This window comes from Rhipicephalus microplus, chromosome 9, assembly GCF_043290135.1.
Source record: "Rhipicephalus microplus isolate Deutch F79 chromosome 9, USDA_Rmic, whole genome shotgun sequence".
NCBI lineage: Eukaryota > Metazoa > Arthropoda > Arachnida > Ixodida > Ixodidae > Rhipicephalus > Rhipicephalus microplus.
In genome coordinates, this window is record NC_134708.1 from 125,733,550 (window position 1) to 125,756,891 (window position 23,342).

A 23,342-nucleotide genomic window follows, 5' to 3' on the forward strand; every position below is an offset into this window, starting at 1 on the left:
AAGAACGTACCTGTTGCCCTGCTGTAAGGCGTGTGCGTTCAGCAGCGTAGTATCTTACTCATGCAGAAGTGTTGTTTCTGCATTGTGTAGCGCGATACAAGCGTTATGTTTGTTTTCTAGTCTTTTAAAAGAGTTAATAAACTGTGGTTTTTGTTCATGCATCCCAAAGGAAGTTTTTGGTGTACACCTATTTGCTAACATGTTTATTTTTTCTTTGAATATCACCCAAAGCTCATGAGTGATGCGGTTATGAAAAGTATCTTCAAACGAAGGTGGAAAATTTTGCAAATGTTCACACATTGCGTAATCATTACCTTTGTTGTGTAGGTGTATTGTTTTTGATTATAAGTGATGCAGTTCTTGCTCCAAAAACTGCATCGCCTAGATTTCGGACGAAGGTTAGAGGAGAGGCCGGCAATCTCAAGCGGAGATGAGGAGCGATGGTGAACGGCGTCTGGTTGACCGGACTTTTTTGCAACACACACACACACACACTCACACACACACACACACACACACACACACACACACACACGTATATATATATATATATATATATATATATATATATATATATATATATATATATATATATGTATATATATATATATATATATGTATATATATATATATATATATATATAGTAGCAGGTGAGGACACGAACATACGATATGTAAGCGTGGGAGTCAGTTCTTTGATTTTATTTATTTTTGCGGGACCACTGGATAGTTAGAAGATAATAAGTATAATGTCTACATGCAGGAATACATCGTATAACTTTAAAATGAAACTATCGAGCTCCATTTCTTAATTTTTTTTTCAATCTACAAAATTTAGCTGCTCAGTATATTCGAGGCCGCTCAGTTCTGCTCGTTCAAGTAACCTATTCTCTGCATGCTCGTATTTTGATCGGCTGAGATTTTGACGCGTTGCAGGCAGGTTCTGCGGTGTTTCTTGTAGGCGTCCAGAAGTGAGGAATCCTTGGGGCCCCACAAGGTGTGTGGCCTGACCGCTTGCTTAATATCCTGGAAAAAAATGTTGATTTATTGAAGTGTGCTGAAGAAAATCTTGAAAGATCCCGCGTATTGTGGGAACCAATTCAGAGGCCAAGCTAGTTGTTACAATAATGCTGGTAAGCGATTGAAGGCGAGACAAGACTGATCGCTACTTCTACCAGATATTTATTGCGACACAAACACGCGATATAGGTAGTCTCTTCGCTCATCAATTAGTAACGTCGCATGCTTAAGCACTGGGCTGTTTTTATGCCCTTGGTGGTTTCAGTTGTATTTCCACGCTCTTTCTGTTTTTTTTTCTTTCAAGCCAGCGATGAAAGGCTATGTTAGCGCGCATATGGAAACTGGGTGACAAAGCAAAAGTATTTGATATCGAGCAAAGCATCTTTTGACAAGCATCATGAACGATCTCTCAAAGACAAAATAATTGGGTGAAAAATGTGACACACGTGAAAAGAACACTACCGCGAGTATGCCCAGTTACCATTTCATGAGGGATGCGACTACATGTATGTCGTGTTTGCGTCACAGCAAATATCGGTTGAAAGTAGCGCTTTGTGTGTCGTCTTCTTCTTGACGTCATTGTGCGCTTGCTGGTTTCATGTAGAAAGCAACGTCATGCAATATAGTCAGCCAACGCCTCCTTTATTTCTTTTAATGGCAATGCAAACGTGCGCTCTTTAACGAGAGCCGTTGGTACGCCATAGTTGAAGGCGTGGTTTCAAGGTGACGCGACATATAGGGTAGAGCTAAAGCCCTTAAAACTTCGCAGAGCAGTGACACACTCGTTCGGCGCCCTCGTTTTTCCTCGGTCTCCTCACAGTCGAATTCTCTTTTCAGACGTGTTGCCGCCTGCCTTGCTGCTGCGTAGCAGGCGCCCTTTCGCGAAGAGAACGCTTGCTCGGCAGGCATTGCGCTGAGATCAATCGCGACAGCCGTCTAACTTATTCTAAACGCCAACACAACACTCTTAAGGAGTGTTGTGTTGGCGTTTAGAATAAGTTAGTTTACACATAGCAGTCATTGGCCAACACTCTTAAGGAGTGTTGGCCAATGACTGCTATGTGTAATATCACGCGCAGCGCGTGCGTGTTATGAAGCCTTGATCGAGTCACTTGGCGTCCCAGTGACCAGATGTTAACGCACCACCCTTTAGTATGTATGTTATTAAACATAAAAATCTGGTCGTTAGTGAAAACCCCAGTTTTTTGTTGGCCCATCGTTTTGTGCGTCCCCGAATAAGTTTTAAAGTGTAAATAGCATCACTCAAGCGCTCATTTGCGACTGCTATGACTTACCTTTCTTTAAGCTGGCGACATAGCGCCCCAAAGGGCAGTGTGACTGTCTTTCCTTACTCAGAGCTTGGGGGTGCGAGCTTCACCATGTGTAAGGTACACGACTGTCATTCAGTCCATGGAAACAAGACCTCGCGTTGATGATGTCGACGTGGGATGGCGATGTGGCCTACGGCCAATTTTACCGTTCGGTGAGGCTTCTAAGGCCTTAATAATGTCTAGGAAGGTGTACATCATTCATGTACATTCAAACAGCTGTGGTTGTTTCGTCAAGGGGCTAGATGCACCAATTATATTTCGGAAGTGTGCCTTGTAAACGTATCTCACATACCAACTAGATCGCTGAAAGAACGAGCTAGCGTATAAATGAACTAGCATGCCAGCGTACGCGATTGCGTCGCGAAAGCTCCTCTCGCGGATATAAACCTTCAGATGAAATAGCAAATAAACTATCACGCGCAATGGCACGTATGTGTGAGGTTCCTAAACAATGCACACATGAATCGAAGGCATGCGTGCTTTGCGTGAAAGAGCCACAGAGTGATTTCTTCTGAAATATACGAGGAAGCAACAATAACGAGCGCAGACTAACAATCTTAATGTGAGTTGTTGCACAACAGGTTTGATTATTGAAAACAGCAGTGTGACATTTCTGAAGTTTCTCAATCAGAATTTCAAGCGTCTTTCCGTGTACATGCTAAGCGCACAAACCAGTAACGCAAACTTAAACCAGTTGGCGTATAAGGACAACCAGAACACGTGAGCATGTAATATTGTTTACAAAAAAAAAAAACAACCCCGCCCCCGCAGAAGCGTTAATGAAACGTGAGTGGAAGATCGGGACGTCCTGCACAATTAACTGCGACTTGTCTGCGGCGTCAGAGCAGGCATTGAATTGAGCAAACATCGAACCACACTCATAATGAAAGACGCGCAAATTACTTTGCCAAGTGAATTCGAAAATGTCGGCCTGAAGTTCTCAATTCTGATGCTATGCAGCCATGTCTTTTGTCGCAACTAGTTGCGCTTAACCAGCGGTATCATAAACTGCTTTTGGCCGTCACTAGATTTGTTCTGGCATCAGATCTATTCACGGCAACGAACAGCGACGTCGTTCTTGGGTGAAAGGTGTTTCACAGCACAAAGTGCACGTAAGAACAAGTTTGTATTCGTCAAAACAGATGCGCTGTGACCCTAGAAGGGGGGAAGTGATTTAAAATGAAAAGAAGGGATAAGTGAGCCCCGTAACTGTCTCTCAGGAGCAGGACACCTCAACAGTAGCTCACGTGGGGTGGGGTATGGAGGGAGTAAAAGGATTGGATTAAAAGGTAAAGAGATAGAGAGAGAGAAAGGAAAGAGTGAGGCGCCGGAACAGCTAATGACGGAAGTGGGGAGAAGATACAAAAGATGGAGACAGTCGCAGGAGTCCGTGGACGGAGACCATTGGCGAAAGCTCTTGTCGGTGACAGGTGATGGCGTAGGGCGAGTCCAGCCGGCCATATTCACGCTGTCGTCGGGGATTGGCGTCAGGAGATGGTGCAGAGCAAGCCCAGTAAGCCAGCGCTGCGTTGTCGTCGGAGATCGTATGGGTACAACCAGTCGGCACGAAATCCAGCGAACGAGGCCCGCCCCTAGAAGTAGGTGCCTCCAGAAATTATGGTGATCACGAGTTACCGTAAACAAAGGAACACAGCGAGAGGTCCCACATGACGGCATCTGGCTAATACCAACGCGGTGCTATCCTTGGAGAGACCAGAGAAAGGCTAAAAGAGAGGGGGCGCGTGAATAACCACATACGTCTCTACTTTGCGAAGTTTAAAGGGCTTTAGGTAAAGCTGCCTGCGTTACACGTGCATCTTAATGCTTTTTCACGGAGATGCGATAGGTGTGTTTCTCTCGCTCCGTAAACATCAGTTTAATAAACGTTCTCAGATCTGTACACAAGTGCACAAACTTAACTTCATATGATCTAGTAATCGTTTGTTTCGGTGAGTTGGTTCATGGTCAAACTTTTCGGGTGCAGTGCTGTGAAACACACGGACAGGAAGATTCATGGCAAATGCAGCCGTCACAAGTCAGCGCCCGTTAAGTCTGCTATACTCGGGGACAACTTTTTGTGGCAATGAAGGGAAGGAAGGCTACGTGGGCGGAACTACTGCTCCTGTACTCCTCCACGATCCCAATGGGCATTGGAACTCCCTCGGACATCCGAATAATGCCTGAACGTCCACGTCATAAGCAGATGTCCATCTGAAGGACACTAATGTCGGATGAAATTTTAGCGTCCGTTTGGCTTTCTCCAGCGGACGCCCCCGTGACATAACAAGAATGACGTATTGTAGGTATATATATATATATATATATATATATATATATATATATATATATATATATATATATATATATATATATATATATATATATATATATATATATATATATTATAAAATATATATATATATATATATTAAAATATATATATATATATATATTAAAATATATATATATATATATATATATAAATATGAAAGCAGATGCGCTTTCACATAACAACTGTTTATTGTGCCGACGTTTCGACAGGACCCCTGTCTTTTTTCCTGTCGAAACGTCGGCACAATAAACAGTTGTTATGTGAAAGCGCATCTACTTTCATATTTATAACCTTGCGGCAACCGAAGTTATTCTTCTGCATATAAGCCTTATATATATATAGAATGAAGTCTTGATAGTCTTCGTTGCGACAGCGTTTGATTGAGGAAAGACCTCGCAAAACGAACGGACAGAGCCAGTACACAGACGATGACGGTGATGATGGCACAGAGTGGCCATGAGGAAGAGGCTAGCAGATGATGGTGATTATAATTATGCAGGCATGAGAACAATGTAAGTAACAAACGCCCACAATATATATATATATATATATATATATATATATATATATATATATATATATATATCCACACACACCGTGTCCCGCATCGTATACTTTGTATTTGGTATCTCTTTATGAAGCCATATCAGTCGCAATATATTCTCGCGTGTATATCAACAATTGTATATTTTTATTTTACAATATATGAATATTTTGTGCCGGTTATTACCACTGTTGTTCATTTGTTTGTTCCGAATCGCGTTTAATGTGTACCTTGAATAGAAGCCTCGGAAATTTTTCGCGTTTAAAGTTCCACGTTTCTTTCCTTTTTTTAAAAATCAAATTATTATACGCTTTACGTATTCATTCAGTCTATATGTACATATATTTACATATTTCAATGTCATAACAAAGCTTTTTCGTCAGCATTAAGGAATTAGGATGCGCAAATGCGGTGTGCGTCTGCGCGGCTGCAAGCGCTCTACTTGTTTGGACGTGTTATTCGCTGCTCGACCGACGACCGCCTGACCGCCTCTTGAAGGGTTGTGTTTGCGTCGATTTCTCTCGTGTGTGAAGTGTGCTTGCGTTCTGTGTTCGTGCTTTGTGTTCTGGAAGTGCTGCTGTTTACGAAAATGCGCTACACTCTGGCGAGGACGTGTGGCTTCGTATCGTGGAGCACTCGCCAGGTATGTACTACATTGCTGCTGTCGGCGCTCTGTTAGCACCATGTTCGCCACCTTTTTCGTACCATGTGCATGATAAGTGACCTTTTGTGTACGTGGCGAGCCCGTTTGTCTGTAGCATTTATTCAGGGTGAAGGCAAGGTTGTTCGAACTCAACCATGGACGATTGTTTTTTGTATGGAGTGTGAAGCAAGGATGCACACACAGCGGGATTTCGGTGGCAGATTTGAGCTGAGTTGGGATGGCGCCCGCCTCTGTCGGCATTGGTGTTGGAGCGGGCCCTGCTCGTGAGTGGCCACTATTTTTGTTAATAGTTCTGGGGCGTTTGTTAGCTCTAGGCGTTATCATGGCTAGGGCGCGTAAGCCCGCCGTATTTATTGCGCGCTATTGAAGTGAACGTGGCTACGGCAGTTTGATACGCTGTACATTTTATTTTGAACTGCTACAGTATTGTTATCCGTCATGACTACTATCAGAGAAGTTTTTTTATCCTTGCGAGTGACCGAATGTATGCCGGTGTGTGCATCCGTGCCGGCACACGCCTTTATAAACTAACGTGAAATACTTGAGTTGATGCGTGTTCATGTGCAGCGTGTTGCATCGTCTTATGTAGGGCTCGCGAAGGTGGCCTTAAGCTTAGGTAGTCATGCTGCCTGTTTAGTAAAATTCGAACTTGCGGTATACACCTGCAACATAGATTACCCGATGCGGCCACAACCCGTGCATTTTAAGCTATTCGTTAAACGTGAACTGCATATTCGAAGGAATACTTCATGGATAAATGCCGCTGAATCGCTATACCTTACAGTGCGAGCACAAATTCGGTCATTAGTTAAAGTGTTCGAGCACCACAGATTTTACTCCATTTGTTTTCGCTATGTTTGGATTTCGTTATTTTGTTTTGGTTTAATAAATATTGTATGCGCCTCGCCCAACCTTGGTGTTGAAACCTTGCTAAACGTATTTTCACGTTTTTTTCATTAGGCAGCCTGTGATGCTTAAGTGAGGCGTGCTGCATTTTTAGCCAACAAGAATAATTTAAACTAATCACCATAATTTAGCAGCAAACATTAGTAATTTAGTGGCATTATAGATGTAATCGTTGCAATGTGAGCAGCTTAAAAAACGCCACGTTAGTTGCATTTGAAGTCAAATTCTTATTTTAGTTTTATATGTTCTCTACTATGGATAATTGATGAACTTGCATACCATCTTGTGTGTGTTGAAGTATTATTGAATTTACATTTCAACGCACTATGCTCGAGTGGTATAAGCATGATTTTGACACATGTGTGATGTGAAAATTGCCTATTATTTCCTAAAGTTGCGACGGTGTTCGCCAAGAACATCATGAAAGTTTATCTTGTAACATCTCTAGTTTGTGTTCATCCTGCTAGTTTAAGACACATTGTTTCAAATCATTCTAAAAGACTAAAAATGCGAGTTTTGCCGAGAGACTCATGTCTTTAAATTGTTTTTTCTCTGTTTCCATCGCAGCCTATGCACGTTCCTTGTGCAAACTGAATGTTAAAGAATTCTGGACAAGCCTGTCATCAGTGGCAGCTTGTGGAAACATTGGCTGCAGATGTACAACAGCTGCGCATGGCTTCTGTTTCCTATGAAAAAGGAACTTCACTGAGCCACCTGGTTGCTTTATTCAAGTAGCTCACATATTCAGGATGCTCAAAATTGAGCCTTTTGTTTTTCTTCTAAAGGTCAGTGCTGAAGGTATGTGTGTAAAAGCCACCTTTGCAGATAGCTATGTGTTCAAGGGGACACAATGTGCAACAATACTTATTACTGTCAGCGATGCCGTTGAGTAAGCTGCAATATTGAACTTATTAAAGACTGCAACAGGCCCCTATGCATGTAATAAAAGTTTGAGCCAGTGACATTTCTGCAAAGATCCAAAAAGTTTGTGCATGCCTGTGCTTAGATACCCTGCAAGTAAGTTTAGTTGCGGCTCGCATCATTACGCACGCAGGAGAGTGAGTACTAGCACACAGCTGCTACTCATTGATGGGCCGCGTATAATTTGGCCTTGGGTCGAAGTCATAGGCAAACATCATAATATTTACCCTTTTACTACCGGGTGGTGATAGCTAGCAGTGACTGCTCGTCCCACCAAGGAGTAATAGTTTGCTGATCCTCACTGCCTTGCATGTGTCTTGATGAAAAGCACAATTGAACTTCGGAGCGGGATATATCGAAGCATAGACATGCTCGAAGAATTGTTTCAAGTCGTATTGTGTAGAAACACAACAGCCACAGACTTTTCTGTGCAAACATACCCACTTATTTTAGCCAGCACAATTTTATTATTCTTAGTTTATTAGGCAGCTGACAGCGTTATTGTGTTAGAGTTCCCTTGGTGACATAACTGGTTTAAAAAGGTGGTTTTCTATTCTTAGGGTTGAATTTTACTGCAAGTAGAAAGCACATATCTGAATGAGTCTGCGCTGCTTCCAAAGTTTTACACAGCATACATTTTTTTTCAAAATCTACTTAGTAAAGTGCCTCAAGACTTGTGTGTCATGTGCAATTAGTAACTGTTAAAATTGAACTTTTTGCATTGTGATAACGCAGTAGTAGATCAATGATTTTATTTTCGTTCTAAAATTTGCTAAGTATTTTATTTTAACGTGTTTTTGTAACATTAGTTTATTGTCTTCTGGAATTCAATGACATAAGTGCAATCAAGCGGTTCGCTACAGGCATACTTAATCATACCTAACTTTGCCAATACCTACCCATGTGTAATACGTGACAAGTCTATAGAATTAAAGGGGAATGGTGACATTTTTAAAACAACATGATGAAATTTGCTGGCCTCATTTTGCGTAATATTTAATAGGAGTTCTAATTGCAAGGTTTGACTTATTCAAAACCATAATATATGATTATCAAAAATGCCATAGTGAAAGACTTCAGAAATTTTGACTGCCTGGGAAATGCACCTATGTATAACTCAAGCCTTTCTTTATCAATGAAAATTGCGGCCACCATAGCCAAGGTTCAATTCCGCGGCCTTCAGTTCAGCAGTCAAATGTTACAGTAAGTGTATTGCTGGTTGGGAGCTGTAGTGTTGCTTTCAATGATGGATGCTAATTACTGCAGTTTGTTGCCAACCAGGTATCTCTGCTAGTGCGCTGACGGCGTTTGTCACATTCGTAATATACTATGATGTCAGATTCCTAATTTATTGCAATATTGAATGGTTGCCACATGAGTAGGTTCTGATGTTATGATTGTCCTGTCTTTTATACTCTGTAAGACTGCATACATTTGTCATTTGCCTATAAAGCCTAGCAAGTCACTGTGATATACTTTACATAATATTATACAACAGATGACTAATTGGGGTGTGCAAATCTTATCTAAGTATACTCTCCATAGTGTTTCGAATGCCTTGAAAGGAGGATTCTGGTCAGAAATTACTGTTGTGATGAGTTTTTTACGTAAAAAATTTGTTTTTGTTTGAGAAATAAATGTATTCTCAATGACCTGGAAAAACGCTGAAAAAGTTAAAAAAAACTTTTACAGTGACAATGATATGTTCAAGCTTTATGGCGCTAAGGCTGATGTGTTAACCTTATTTGTTTTCAACCACCAGCTGATGTACATTACCTGCTCAAATATTGTCTGTAAAATGCTCTAAACTGCGCAGTGTAGTTGAAAAAGTAATTTTGCAGTTTCACATGCTTGTTGATATACATTCCACCTATAACAGCCTCCATTAGCAGCACCATACAGGCTATCAACTGGCCTAATTTCTGGTTTGCATAAAGGTAGGCTACTTATAAGACATATACAATACACAAACTTGAGCAGACATTAACATGGTAGCAAAATTATGGCAGTCGGAAGACTTACCAGATGGTTACATATCAAATACATACGGGACAGTAACAGATGGGGCACATACATAACGGATGCTATGAGGAGACAGGAAGTCGGCGGCCAAATTGTTACATCTTGGAGACATACAGATTGCGTCCTCACGCTGCCTCGGGGAAATGTGATGGCACAAGTCATGATGCTTTTCAATTAATGGCAGTTCCAATATATCAGTTTCCAATGCATAGAAACATGTTCTTTTGTATGAATAAATAAATGTGAAAAAGTTACAGTTAAATGCGAAAATGTGAAAAATTGTTATAGTTCGTAAGTTCTCACAGGAAGTGGTGTGTGAACTCTACGACATATTCATTGGGTAAATCACCAACTAATATTGGACACATAGTTGGACATTCATTTTTATTTACTATGGTTGATTTGTGCAGCTGGTCATATAAATAGAAGAGGTGCGGTGCAAAGACAAACACGGGAACAAATAAAACACAAATGGTGTTTGTCTCGTTGCCGCAAGAATGTGAACGAGACAAGACAAACACCATTTGTGTTTTGTTTGTTCTTTCGTTTGCACCGAACCTCCTTTATCATATATGACCAGCTGCACCAAGTAAGCATTATTAATAAAAATGAATGGTCGACTAGGTGCCCACTAATGGTCTGTGATTTACTCAATGCTTATTTAGCAGAAGTTAGATTACAAAAACAATACAATAAAACGGCCTATATGTCCGTTGAACATCCGCATATTCGCCCTGGACACCCACAGGACTCCCGATGGACCGCCAGTTAGTATGCGCATTAGAGTCCTGCGGATGTCCACTGGACGCCGATCGGCGATTTGCGGACGACCGGTGGACGACCGAGACATCCGGAAGCGGTTGTCCAGTGAACGTCCATCGGTGTTTAAATTCCCAATGAGATGTAGTCCGCTTCGGCTCGCGTTCCGAATGACAGCCGCGTTCATATAGTTCCACTGCACACAATGTTATACGCCTGCTTACACAGCCATTTGTGAGAACAATTCGACACAAGCTAACCTTTGGCGAGTCGTGGGAATAGCTGGAGGGCGACGAACGCTCACCTAAAGACGAGGACGCCATTTTGGTAGTGAGGTGCACGTAAAACGTGCGACGTTTTCAGAGGCGCAAAAACGCGAAGTGACTTTTCAGAAAGCAACAATTAAATAATGCTATCTTGTCGGCGCCTGCAGCGTCTTTTTATAAACAGCATCTAGTACAAAATAGTGTTGTTATTTTTTTACTACTTTAACACAGAAAACACGGACGCATTCGTGGCACTATATTCTAGAGTGGTGGCACAAGCCCACTTTGCCTCCGTAGCCTTCTCTTCATTGCCAGAGAAAGTTGTTCCGAGTATAGGAGTCTTTGCGTCCATGTGTTTCATAGCACCTCACCTCAACAGTTTTACTTGACGTAATTTCTGTCGTGAGGTAGCGCATAAAGGGTTCTCTACACTATGACCACAAAGCACTCGTGGAGGCTAGGTGATGGGCGAGAGCTGGAAAGCTCTACAGGAAAGATTGGTGAAGGGCGAAATAGGGTGCATATGGCTGGCATTGAAAAAATATAGGAGGCGCTAAGTCAGCTAATACAAGTTTTTTGTTTCATTATTTAGCTTTGAGTCAAGTATTACAATATGGCAAGGCTAGCTGACTTTCCGTATTGTTAAAGTTTCAACACAAAGTGTGTATGCACAACTGCGGGGTGTATGCAAAGGGTGTATGCACAACGCTTATGCAAAACTTGCGCAGGCGTTGAATTGACAAAACTGGACGATTCTGAAGACTGTCCTGATTGATTCTACGCTTTCGCTAGGTGGTGCATGTTGCTTCAAAGTCATCCTTTAGCTTTAGTTACAGGTGATGCTGTGCTGTTCATACGTTGATTCTTAGCGTAGAGAGGTACAAGCAAAACCGCAGTCACAGACATGACGTGGGTGTCCCAACTATAGAGACCAAAACTAACCCTGAACCCCAGCGTTTGAACCTCTCGTATACCTATGGGCACGTTGTCGTTGGCCTTCCATTGCTTCGGGACCTTCTTGTAGCCGCCGTTACTTTTTCGGTTCTCTAGTATTTAGCTCTTCGCTCTCGGTGTTTTTGGTGCGCCGCTGCCGCTTTGCAGCCATCATTGTTGGTCTAAGTGCTTTGATTTGAGTGGACCAGTGGTGTAATTCATCCAATTCACGTGGCACATTTCTAGGGCTAACTGTTGACTTTTTGTTTTTTACTGGTAGTGGGCTTTCCTCAACTTGTGTGGCACATTCCCTTCTGTGATGTTATTTTGGTTAGTCGTACAGGAAATGATTAGCTAAACAGCTTCGCAGTTAAAATTATCATTGCCATTTTTTTGTCAGCCGTGAACTCAAAGCACCCAAGCTTTAGCATTACTAGGTGGATCAACGGCCATATCTAAGTACTTGTTTAAATGATGTCCGCTTGACTGGCACTTGCCATGCTCTCCATAACACAAGGAAAGACACACGCACTCACGCACACACACGCGCGTAGTACATAACACGAGTGCGCTCTGTCTTCGTCTTCAAACGGCACGTCGCAAGTGTCAACTATGTATGTAAAACCATTTAGCCCCTAATCTGACATTTCTATTTGTGCTCTAGCCAGGCACATTAACCACAAGCTGATGTTTAGAGCGCAGCTTGAGGCCAGACGTTACGTCTCCTCTCGCATTAAAGAAGAGAGGTAAGTTTTGTAAAAGGGTACCTCAGTATATGATGTACTGATGTGCATATAATAAGCAGCATGGCACGCGTAGTTTAGTTGCTTGTAATAGCTTACATATAATGTAAAGGTGAATGTATGGAACATAATTTGTGCCCTGTTTAGTTAGTAGGGGTGGGGTGGAGGGAGTAATTCTACACCCACCCTTTTCCTCTGCTGCACGCATGGCAATAGTGTGGCATAATAACTGGGGGAAGTTTTCTGGCACGGACACGTCTAACGTGAATCACGTTTGTATGTAATAGTCTGATTCCGCAAGGACGTCATATTCATCCGAAACATAGTTTATCGCCCATCGCTGAAAGCAGCCTTTTAACACTTTTCACGTATCTATTGAATGGCTTCCCTAATGGAGTTTATTGCTAATGGAGTTTATTGCTTTACAAATTGACCGTCACAATTTTTTTGAGAATCCACCCGAATATATACACTAAAAAAAATTGGAGACTTGCAGCATGCTGTAATTACTTTCTCTTATTCTGACGAGAATATTCGAAGCTAAGCAGAGGCATGGCACGGGAACAATAAGGTACGTGGCGCGCTGCCCACTATTTTTTTCCTTCTCTGTTTTTTTTCAAATCATCCAATGACTGTCAGTTTGTGTGAATTCCGTGGCAATGGGAGTACACGGCATCATTTGTCGGGAGAATAGTTAGCAATCATCGGGTGATATAGAGAATCAACTGTAACTTTCGGGCTATGTGCTGCACTATAACCTTCGGCGCGCGTGTTGTCAGGAGCCTCGATTTCGTGCGGAGAGTGTTTTCTGACTACGCTGCGCACTGCGTCATCACTGCACACGGTGCATCCGTGTTGCAGGGATCCTTTGAGTGTGGTACCAGTACTCAGCTAAAAATATTTTTCATCGAGTGTGAAGCTGATCTAAACGAGTGTACTATAGCTTTAGTAATGATCGTTATGGTTACGCACAAGACTAAAGTGAGAATGCCATTTACTTTAATCGCTGCACTATGCTCAAGGGGCAAAATGCGCGAATAGATGACGTACAGGCTCGCTCGCATAAGCGATTGCGCCGTTCGTTGCGCAAAGCGTTGCGCTCATAACAAAGTGGTGCTAGCCTACGACGTTTTAGTGTGAAGCTGGTTAAGCTCAAGGTAAAACGTTGAGTGTCCGCGAAAAACCCCCGCGTTGTTGCTTATCAGGCACGATTGCATATCAGTCACGCCCTTCACACAGCCACTGCACCGAGTTTGCCCGCTGTGCCAGCTGACCAACGAAAGGCATACGCTTCTACCACGGATGCCACACGTTAACACGTTAGTTGGGACGCTGGATTAAGGACATCTTTGCATGGTCTGTGACCTGTTCGACTCTCCTTGGTCCCCACGAAAGAAACACCTAGTATCGGAAAAAGTCACGCTAAGCCCCTAAGATCAAGCAGTTTCGACATTTGTTAAGATTTACATAACACGTGTAAACTTACTTTCTAACCCTACTTTATTTATTTTTGTTTTTAGTGTGTCATGTACTTATCATTAGTGACCCTCGTTCTGGTGATGGTCTCACTGGCAAAATTGTGAGCACAGAAGGACTACTGTACTAGGGAAACAATGAAATAACTGAAAGCTGATTGCACCTTGGCTGTTGTGGACTCTCTACCTTACGCTGCACAATAGCACCTGTCGTTATAGCGTGTTACTGTGAAAAGAACGGGTGCTGCACCAAAGTTAATGTTTGTATTATAAAACTTACTTAAAAGAGACTATGTCTGAATTTCAGTATGCTTGTTATCCTTCTTCCCCCGCGCTTCTGTGCACAGTGTGCGTAAGTTTAAAATATGTTCAGTTCTTTAGAAAACTGACACGGGAATGTTTTAATTTTTCAGTGTATAAGTATTTACACAACGCCCACAGAAAGCTGACCCAATCACGTTCTAGTATGCTGCTTTGGGGGAACAACTGCCATTTGTTGCCAGAGCACGACAGCGCACTATTTTGCATGAAATGTCTCATACCCGATTGTTTTTCCGGTAAACAATGATGCTGACGACACCAATGAGGACCAGGCAAGAGACCACAGCCAGGCTGCCCAAAGAGTTCGCCCACAGTGGGAACTGGTAGCTCCCCATCATGGGAGTGTCGCTCACCACAGGACTGATGACTGTCATCTGGTAGAGATGCGAATAAAACGTCGCCACTGAATCGGCTTCAATATGCCAATCCAAGCTTGTAGCTAGTTACGGAATGCCTGGTGTTTATTCGCTAGGTAGTTTAGGGCCTTGCTTCTTTGTATTGTATAATAGTGAACTTTCTATTATTCGTATTGCCACTGACTGTTTTATGTTGTCGTGAACAGGAAAATTTATTAATGTCTCAGTCTTAAAAAACACTCTAGGCTTGCATTCCTACTATAGGCTGTATATACGACCTTCTTCTTGTTCGCTCGAAATTTTGACCATTGTTGATTCTGCCAATTATACTTAGTTTAGGAATACACCTTTAGAACCCCCGTGGTGTAGCAAGTGTGCCAAAGAGTTAGCAGTAAGATGAACAAACCACTACAAAATATAATTTATATGGTGCTCACCAGGAGAATGAAGGGACAGACGAACCTCCACAGAAACAGGGACGTGCTGCTGACGCGAGTGCCGCGGAGGAACTCAATGTCTCTGGAGACGTTGTGAGGACCTGCATGTGATTGTAATGTTTCAGTAAAGTCTAACAGCAACAAAGTTTTTTTCGGCTTCAAAAAGGTGGCCATATTCCTATGAAAACGTTTTGTAAGCCGATCCAATTATTTCGTATGTTTCCTTTTGGAAACTTTGTGTTTTCCGTGGAAGTCCTACAGAACCGTTCAGAAATATTAGAATAATATAGGAACTGTTTCAATGTGTAGGAGATTCAATAAAAATTGCTTTGTTTTAAACAGGGAAGCTTTTATGTGGCGCTCCATGACACACGGACACGAGAAGGCACAAAGGACATCTGGACAGCCTTGTGTGGTGTTTATATGTAACTTCTCGTGTCCGTATGACGTTGTGTGCTACATGAAAGCTTTTCAAAGGAATCACCATTAAGCCCACTTTGCAACTTTCAAATAGTAAAGCAAAATTAACACCTAAAGCTTCATTCACGACACATCTATGTTATCGATGGCGCAATACAAAACTGAATTAGCTGCTTATGTGCGAGGAAGGCCTCACAATTTTGGATGGTATCAAAAGATGTATGAAAAAAAGGACCAAACGGCGGCGTTGCCAATGACGTCCGTTTAAACAGTGAGTTTTGGTGCTCCTTTCATGAGCACGTTTGTTCTTTTGTTCTTAGAAGTTGGTTACCTTTGGCTGGCAGACTTATTATTCCTAATTCTTCACCAGGACTGCCTGGCATGTATTACACAAGGTAATGGTGTATTTTCAGTTATTATATGACCTCATTTATTATTGCAGGAAGATCAAGCATTGAATGTTTGAGACAATGAATATTACATTTGTAGTCCTTGGTGTCTGGCTATGCAGTGCCATGGTAGCAGCTTTATTGGGAAGGGGGCGAAGCTAGATACCGAAGCGATTGCGGCTGCCGTGTCTCGGCAAGGCAGAAGCTAGGGAGTTTCAACCACCTCAAGTCTCTCTTCTTTATTTGGGCAGCAGCTGGCCAAGACCGGCGTGACGCTACAGGTTCAGCGCTGTCAAGGCTGCGGTTGATGTGATATGCTATATTTTATGACACCTCACTAACCGCAACAGTGGCGGAGTGGAACCATTTTCTGCGTAGAGTAGACCACATCAAGTCTCAAAGCCTAACTGCAATAAATCTGAGGGTTAGAAAGAATATCGCGTTGTCTGAAGATGTGATGCGTGTGTCCTCATAGGCGAAATCCTTGTGCCATTGTAGTCAGTGTTCTCCCCAAACTGCGGCATTGGTTGAAAATTACTGGGAAAGGCTCTTACATGGTCACCTAATGCGTATGTTGAGCATACAGCAGATGCTGCAAAAACAGTGAAAAAAAGAAGAAAATCGATGCCACAGAAACAAAGCAAAAACTCAGAGAAACGCACCGAGCCTTCTCAGATTCCTATTGGCACGCTTTTCAAGCTGTTTCACTAGCCTTACCAGCATTGCGAAGTTTTGACTTGTTTTTGACAGGTGTATTTAGCAAATAACGAAAGCTATTTTCCAGAAAAGCGCTGAGCAATTTGCATGAGCAATCAGGCCGCTGAAGTATGTTGCGTACAATAGAAAAGGTATTGCACAGGTACATGTTTTGAAATAAACCGGCAACGCTTCTTGAGCAGGATCAGAAAACGCTGCCGATCGGTAGTCGAGGCTCGCGGAAACACGCCTGTCAAATATTATAGCACAGCATGTGGCCTAGAAGTAAAATCAAATTGTCAAAATCAGATAAAAACACTTTTTAGGCATTGGACGCTACATGCTCGAAATCAACGTTCCTGATTCAGCTGCCACCCAGTACAGAAAACTTCGTGCGTCTTGTGTGGCGAGAGATGAATGCAGCGACTCCATCTGCGCGCCAGGCTTGTTTTCATGGGAAGGTGCGCTTCACAGTGTCACTAATTCATGCCACCGTGCATGAAGAACTGGCGAATGCAGGTATTCAGCCCATATGTGCCTTAAGTCGTGCCATGGTCAGCCCTCGGTCATGCTACTTCTCACAACCGACTTATTCCGGGTACTATTATCCGAACCAGTGGCGCACACTTGATGATAGGCTGTTACATTTTAACTGCAATGGGGTAGGGCACAATTCTCGATGTTGTCGCTATCATCAACCATCGTCTACTCGTGCACCATACCACCCAGAGGACACTCGATTTTCCCCTTTGCACACCCACGAAGAACCACCAAACATTTAATGCCCGAATCTTGGCCCCACGTTACGACCACTCGCCGTCGCCACAAACCCATCAATGTTCTCGGTCACGCATGCCAAAACGCTCCCCTTCGCGTTTGCCCCGCCATCTCTTCTCGGAAAACTGACCAATGCAGCTCGTGAAGCTGATGCTGCATTGACTTATAGACTCAGAAATCCTTAACTCTGGAAACTCAAGAAATCTTCTTGGAAATAGAAGTAGATGGCGTGCCTGTTTCAGCACTCATCCACGCAGGTGCCGAATATCGGTCATGAGCACCAACCTTTCTCGTCATATCCGCAAAGTCCTTGCGTCCATATAATCACCAGCTGTTCGTGTCACTGACGACGGTACGACTACCGTCCTTGGAATGGGTACGGCACGTGTGAGCATCGGTGACCACCAGACCTCAGTTATCTTTGGTGTTCTAGACGAGTTCCCCCTGACCTCATTGTCGGCCAAAACTTTCTAAGCATTCATTTTGCCCTTATCGACTTTTCTTCTGGTCTGTCACAGTTAGAGCTTTCTGCTATGTCTGCACACACTATCGTGCCACCACCCCGTTCATCTGCACTACAAGTTCACTGATGACCGGGTACCAAGACTTAGGTTTTCTTTACCACGGACCCAACTGTACGTGATGGCGACTACCTGATTACCACTTCCTTGGACGTCCTTCAGATGCGACATGTAGCCGTGCCTAACTTGTAAAGGCGCGTGTAAACAAGAGGGACACGACAGTGACACGACCCTTACGAAGACACAAGGCAGACGCAGACGGTTGGCTCACATGTCGCCTGCAAAGAAGTCGCCAGACCGCCTGGTCACACTAGGCTGACGACGGCGACGACTCCTCAAAAGACAGCATGTCGTCATCGTGTAACATGATGACAGACCGAAAACATCAGCAAAACGCATCGGCAGACCTGTTATTGGCGTGTAATCGGGAGATCTGCAGCTGAGAGAACATTTGCCCATGTCTCTGCTTCAAACGACTACGCAGTAAGTAATCTTGAAAGAGGTAACAATGCCCTCTCGAAAACTTCCACAGCGTTTGAATAGGCGTCTTGCGCACCCCCCAGAAATCCTTCCTTCGCTACTTTTTGCTTGTCTCCCCACCTCTTCCCTCGACGCTGTGGAAAATTACGAGGGCTGCACCGCATAGCCGGAGAGGGACAATGACACAGCAGGAAGCATGACTGAAAATGAGTTGTAAGTGTGGAAGGTTAGTCGGTGTCTTCCTATGGGCCTCCAGTGCGACTAGAGGATTGACCGACAAACTGCTGTGAGCACGACAAGGCGCGGCAGGAGTGTTCAAGAGACCATCAGCGAACTGTTCGTGTCGTTGCAGTCTGAATTGAACGACGACAAAACAGAAGACACTTACAAAGAGAGTCAAAAGGCCGAAATCGGTGTCGTGCCCCTATATTGTAAAGGCGCCCAACTGTCTCTGCAAACAACGCTTTGATACCTTTGCTGAACTAAGAACATTGCCCACAACTCCTTCCGGAAGATATGACGCTGGGTACAATATTACCTTTCGACACAGTAAAATTCGCGTTTCTTCGCTACAAAGAAATAAACATTATTTTAGTTCTAACAAGCAAATTTTTGACCACGTAGATTAACGCACATTGACGGACAGGGCACACAGAATAGTTCATCCACCATAGGTTTGCCACCAGAAGCACCGCAGGCCGGTTTTTGCGATTTTCAATAACTATATAAAAATATAAAACCAATTTCACGAGAAAAACAGGGTTAGTTCTAGTCGCTTTAAGGAACATTCTTTCCACCCGTGCAGACTTCTTATTTCATGTTCTGGTCATTTCTCAGTGTCTTTGAAGAATAGCGCGACGTAACTCTGTGTTCTCTGTATAACTAAGCTTGGTAAGAAAGAGTGTAAAATCGGTGCCATAAGGGCACTTTTTATCACAATGAGGGCAATCTGGATCGCTTTTGTTTATTGCGATCAACTTTATGACAGCTGCTACATGGCCCAAGCTAATCCTGTTCAAGCTTGGGTCAGATGCATTGCACCAGGTGTTGCTTGCGTGCCATAAAGCGCCCCGGGCAAAACTTGGGGTACAATTTTTATGGAGCCACTTATCAACAATGATATTTGTACAAGAGCTGCTCGAATGTCAAAGACTTTGCGTGACACTACAAAACTAATTTTCTAAATATATCGTGCAATATTGAGTGTGTGAGTGAGAAATTATTCGAAGGCAGAAAGGTCGGCCCGAGCTGATCGTTCGATAGAGTTTTTCTTGCACTTACCAAAGTTGCCGTGTGAGATTCTTAACCTTCGGTTTTATTTCTGATGGCTCCCACTCATAGCTATCCATTTGCAGGAAAGCATCAACCGCGTTGAATGCGCCAGAGTTTCACTTTTGGCACCTTATGTTTTCCAGTCGCTCCTGGCAATGGTCGATTACAGGAAAGAACACTTCATTTAACCACGAGGTTCGTGCACGCTGCGACGTAGTCAAAAGGATTGCGACACTCATAATCAGTTTTGTTCGCGGTGCTGCAACAGCTCCGACGGTGTGAGAGTTGAACTAAGCGCTGAAGGCAATGATCGCCTGCTTCCCGTCTGCTTCTCCCATAACTACGTGTTGTCGCTGCGAATCTTAATGTATGCAGTCTTTCATCATCATCATCATCATCATCATCATCATCATGTGCAGAACAAAGACCTCTCTTATGTTCCACCAGTCAACTCAATCCTGTGCTTGCTGCTGCAATTTATATTACCAAACTTCTTATACTTATCTGGCCACTTAATTTTCTGTCTACCCTTAACCCGCTTGCCTTCTCTAGGAATCAAGTTAGTTACCCTTAGTGACCAATGCTTATCCTGTCTACGTGCTACATGCCTGGCCCATGTCCATTTACTCTTCTTCATTTCAACTATGATAGCCTTAGCCCCGGTTTGTTCTCTAATCAACTCTGCCCTCTTCTCATCTCTTAAGGTTACACTCACCATTTTCCTTTCCATTTCTCGCTGCGTCGTCCGCAATTTAGGCTGAGCCCTCTTTGTAAGTGTTCAGGTTTCTGCTCCGTAGCTAAGTACCTGCAAGATGCAGCTGTTATATACATTGCTCTTGAGGGATAGTGGTAATCTACCTGTCACGATTTGAGAGTGCTTGCCAAATGTGCTCCACCCCATTCTTATTTTTCTAGTCATTTTGATCTCGTGGTTCAGCTCCGTGGTTATTACCTGTCCTAAGTAGACATAGTCTTTTACAACTTGAAGTACACTATTAGCAATTTCGAAACGCTGCTCTCTTCCGAGGTTGTTGTACATTACTTTCGTTTTCTGCAGATTAATTTTAGGACCTACCTTTCTTCTCTTCTTGTCTAACTTCGTAATCATGATTTGCGATTCGTCCCCTGAGTTACTCGGCAATGCAATGCCATCGGCGAAGCGCAGGTTACTAAGGTACTCTTCATTAACTCTTATGCCCAGCTGTTCCAATTCTAGGCCTCTGAAAACCTCCTTTAAGCATGCGGTAAACAGAATTGGGGAGATTGTGTCCCCCTGCCTTGCACCCTTCTTCATTGGTATTCTGTTGCTTTCTTCATGAAGCACTATGGTAGCTGTTGATCCCCTGTATATTTCCTCCAGGATGCTTATATACACTTCATCGACGCCCTGATTCCACAGTGTATGCAGTACGGCTGATATTTCAACTGAATGAAACGCCTCCTCGTAATCTATGAAGGCTATGTATAGTGGTTGGTTATATTCGGAGTATTTCTCTATTACCTGATTGATAGTATGAATGTGGTCGATTGTTGAGTAGCCTGTTTGAAATCCTGCTTGTTTCTTTGGTTGATTGAATACTAATGTTAGCAATTACCTTTGTAAATAGCTTGTATACCACAAAGAATAAGCTGATCAGTTTTTAATTCTTCAAGCCTTTGTAACGTATTTTTTATGCATTAGGATGATATTAGCATTCTTCCAAAATTCTGGTACTCTTACCGTCAGACACCTTGTAAACAGGGTCCCTAGTTTTAGGGGCGAAGCTCCTTAAGACCTCACGATGTCCGCCGTCTCCCGTCTGTCCGTAACACGTCTTCATCTGTCTGACATATATGAACCACTTTCCACGTAACGTTCAACTTATAAGCAACAGAGGGCGTTGGTGGTAAGCGTTTTGTATTTAACCTTCAACTTATAGGCAACAGAGGGCGCTGTGGTTAATACCTCCAAGCTGCGCGGACGTGTTTTCGCGCGCTCCACCTGTTCAACGGTTTCAAGGTCGTGCAAGGTTGTGTAAGGTCAGTTGGTGCAGAAGCAGCGTGCAACCAAAGATAAGCTTCTATTCATTTCTTTGTGTTTGTGAACACCATAATTATTTTTTCGCTCCTAATCAATAATTAGCGTTGCGAGCACTGTAGGTGTGGGACACGGGCAACGTTGTAGTGACGTTGACCACGTGAACGGGCTAGGCGGCTGTTTTGAAGAAGGTCGGGGCGCTCGGTTAGTTGTTAAAGAGCTAGAGCCGAACACGAAGGGAACCTAGTGAGAGGCTACTAGCGAAATCGAACACGTATGTAGGTGGTGTAGGCGGCAGCTTCAAACAGTTGTTGAGTTAGGAGAGTTAACGGAGGTGGCTGTATAGCGGTATTAGGGTTGAACGTAGGCCTGTCGGGCACTCGGTCCGATGGTCGAGCGGGCGATGGCTAAGGAGGCTAGGAAAAACATGAGCGAGTGTGAGCTGGTGCAGTGCGAAGAATGCAAGCGCTGGTGCTACTTAGATGAGACAGCATTCACGAGTTTGCCGACGCACAGAAGGCGAGCTTCGTGTGCAGGCTTTGCGAGACCCTGAAGGCGGCCCTGCAGCGCATGGAGGCTACCATCAAGGGGTTTCAGGGGGAGCTTAGGGCGGAACGGGAGCAGAGGATAGAACTCCAAAAAGAGCTCGGAGCGTCGCGTGAGCGGGAGGAGGCTACCGGCAGCCTATTAGAGCAAATGAAGGGCTACCTTCAAAAAGAACGGGAAGGGCAGACCGAGCTAGAACAACGGGTAAAGGAGCTAATGGCGCTTTGCCCCGGCCCCGAGCGGTGTGAGACGGAAGGCGTGGGTAGCGGAGAAGGCGACAGGCGGGAAGGAACACGCGAGAAGGGAGGTCAGGGGGCCGCAGTGTCTGGCCACAGCACGGAGGCTCGAAGAACATACAGCTCGGTGGCGCAGCAGTCTTCAAGCAGGGCAGAAACACAGGACAGACGGCAGAGAGAGAAACAGGTGAAGCAAACAGAGGCACCATCAAAAAAATTGCCCGCAGCTTCCCTCGGGGGAACACTGAGGAGGATGCGGAGCATATAATTGGTTAACGGGGTGTTAAAGTGCGACTTACTTGGGTCGATGGCTAAATTGGTTAACGTGGTTGTGAAATGGGGTGTTAAATTGCGACTTACTTGGGTCGATGGCTAAATTGGTTAACGTGGTTGTAGGAGGGGGTGTTAAATGAGTGAACACGGACACACGTATGCGAAAGGGCGGCGCTGGTCGAAGGGACGTCGATCATTGTGTTTGTGGATTCGTTGGAATTCATTTCACCGCGACCTTGGACGTCGACGCGCCGTACAAACCAACCGACAAGCGGCAACTGAGCGAGCGAGCGCCGACCTTGAGTATATATACAGCTCGACGGCGCATGCACTGTCAGCTGTTGAATGTTCTCGAAGCGCGACGCCACATGCGCGTCCACTGGAGAATCAGGAGAATTGTAGATGTCGAACGCGGTGTGTAGAGGAGGAAGGGTGCACAGATGGTGGAGGAGTGAAGCACGCGCGGTGTGTAGAGGAGGAAGGGATGCACAGATGGTGGAAGAGTGGGCGACGGCGCGACGGCGCATGCGCGCGCGTCAGCTGTCGAATGTTCGAGAAGCGGTGCGGACGGCGCGGACGGCGCGGACGGCGCACTACAAGGCGCGAGTATAAGATGCTTCCGCATCTAAAACAAGAAGCTAGCGATTGGAGCGTAGAAGGGTCCTAGTGGTGGAGGACTCTAACG

The 23,342-nt window shown here is 44.0% G+C and overlaps 1 protein-coding gene across 1 annotated transcript in view; it reads right to left on the reverse strand.

Annotated features, from left to right (window-relative positions):
• Window positions 1-692: 692 nt before the first annotated feature.
• The window catches only part of LOC142772148 (sodium- and chloride-dependent glycine transporter 1-like), a 51,057-nt gene continuing 28,407 nt past the window's right edge, over window positions 693-23,342 (reverse strand). Inside the window, exons 3-5 of the mRNA XM_075874286.1 lie at window positions 15,031-15,131; window positions 14,459-14,611; window positions 693-1,026 (exon numbers count right to left, since the gene is read on the reverse strand). Coding sequence (XP_075730401.1) covers window positions 862-1,026; window positions 14,459-14,611; window positions 15,031-15,131 — 419 coding nt within the window. The 3' untranslated portion in view covers window positions 693-861. The remainder of the gene's footprint in view (window positions 1,027-14,458; window positions 14,612-15,030; window positions 15,132-23,342) is intronic.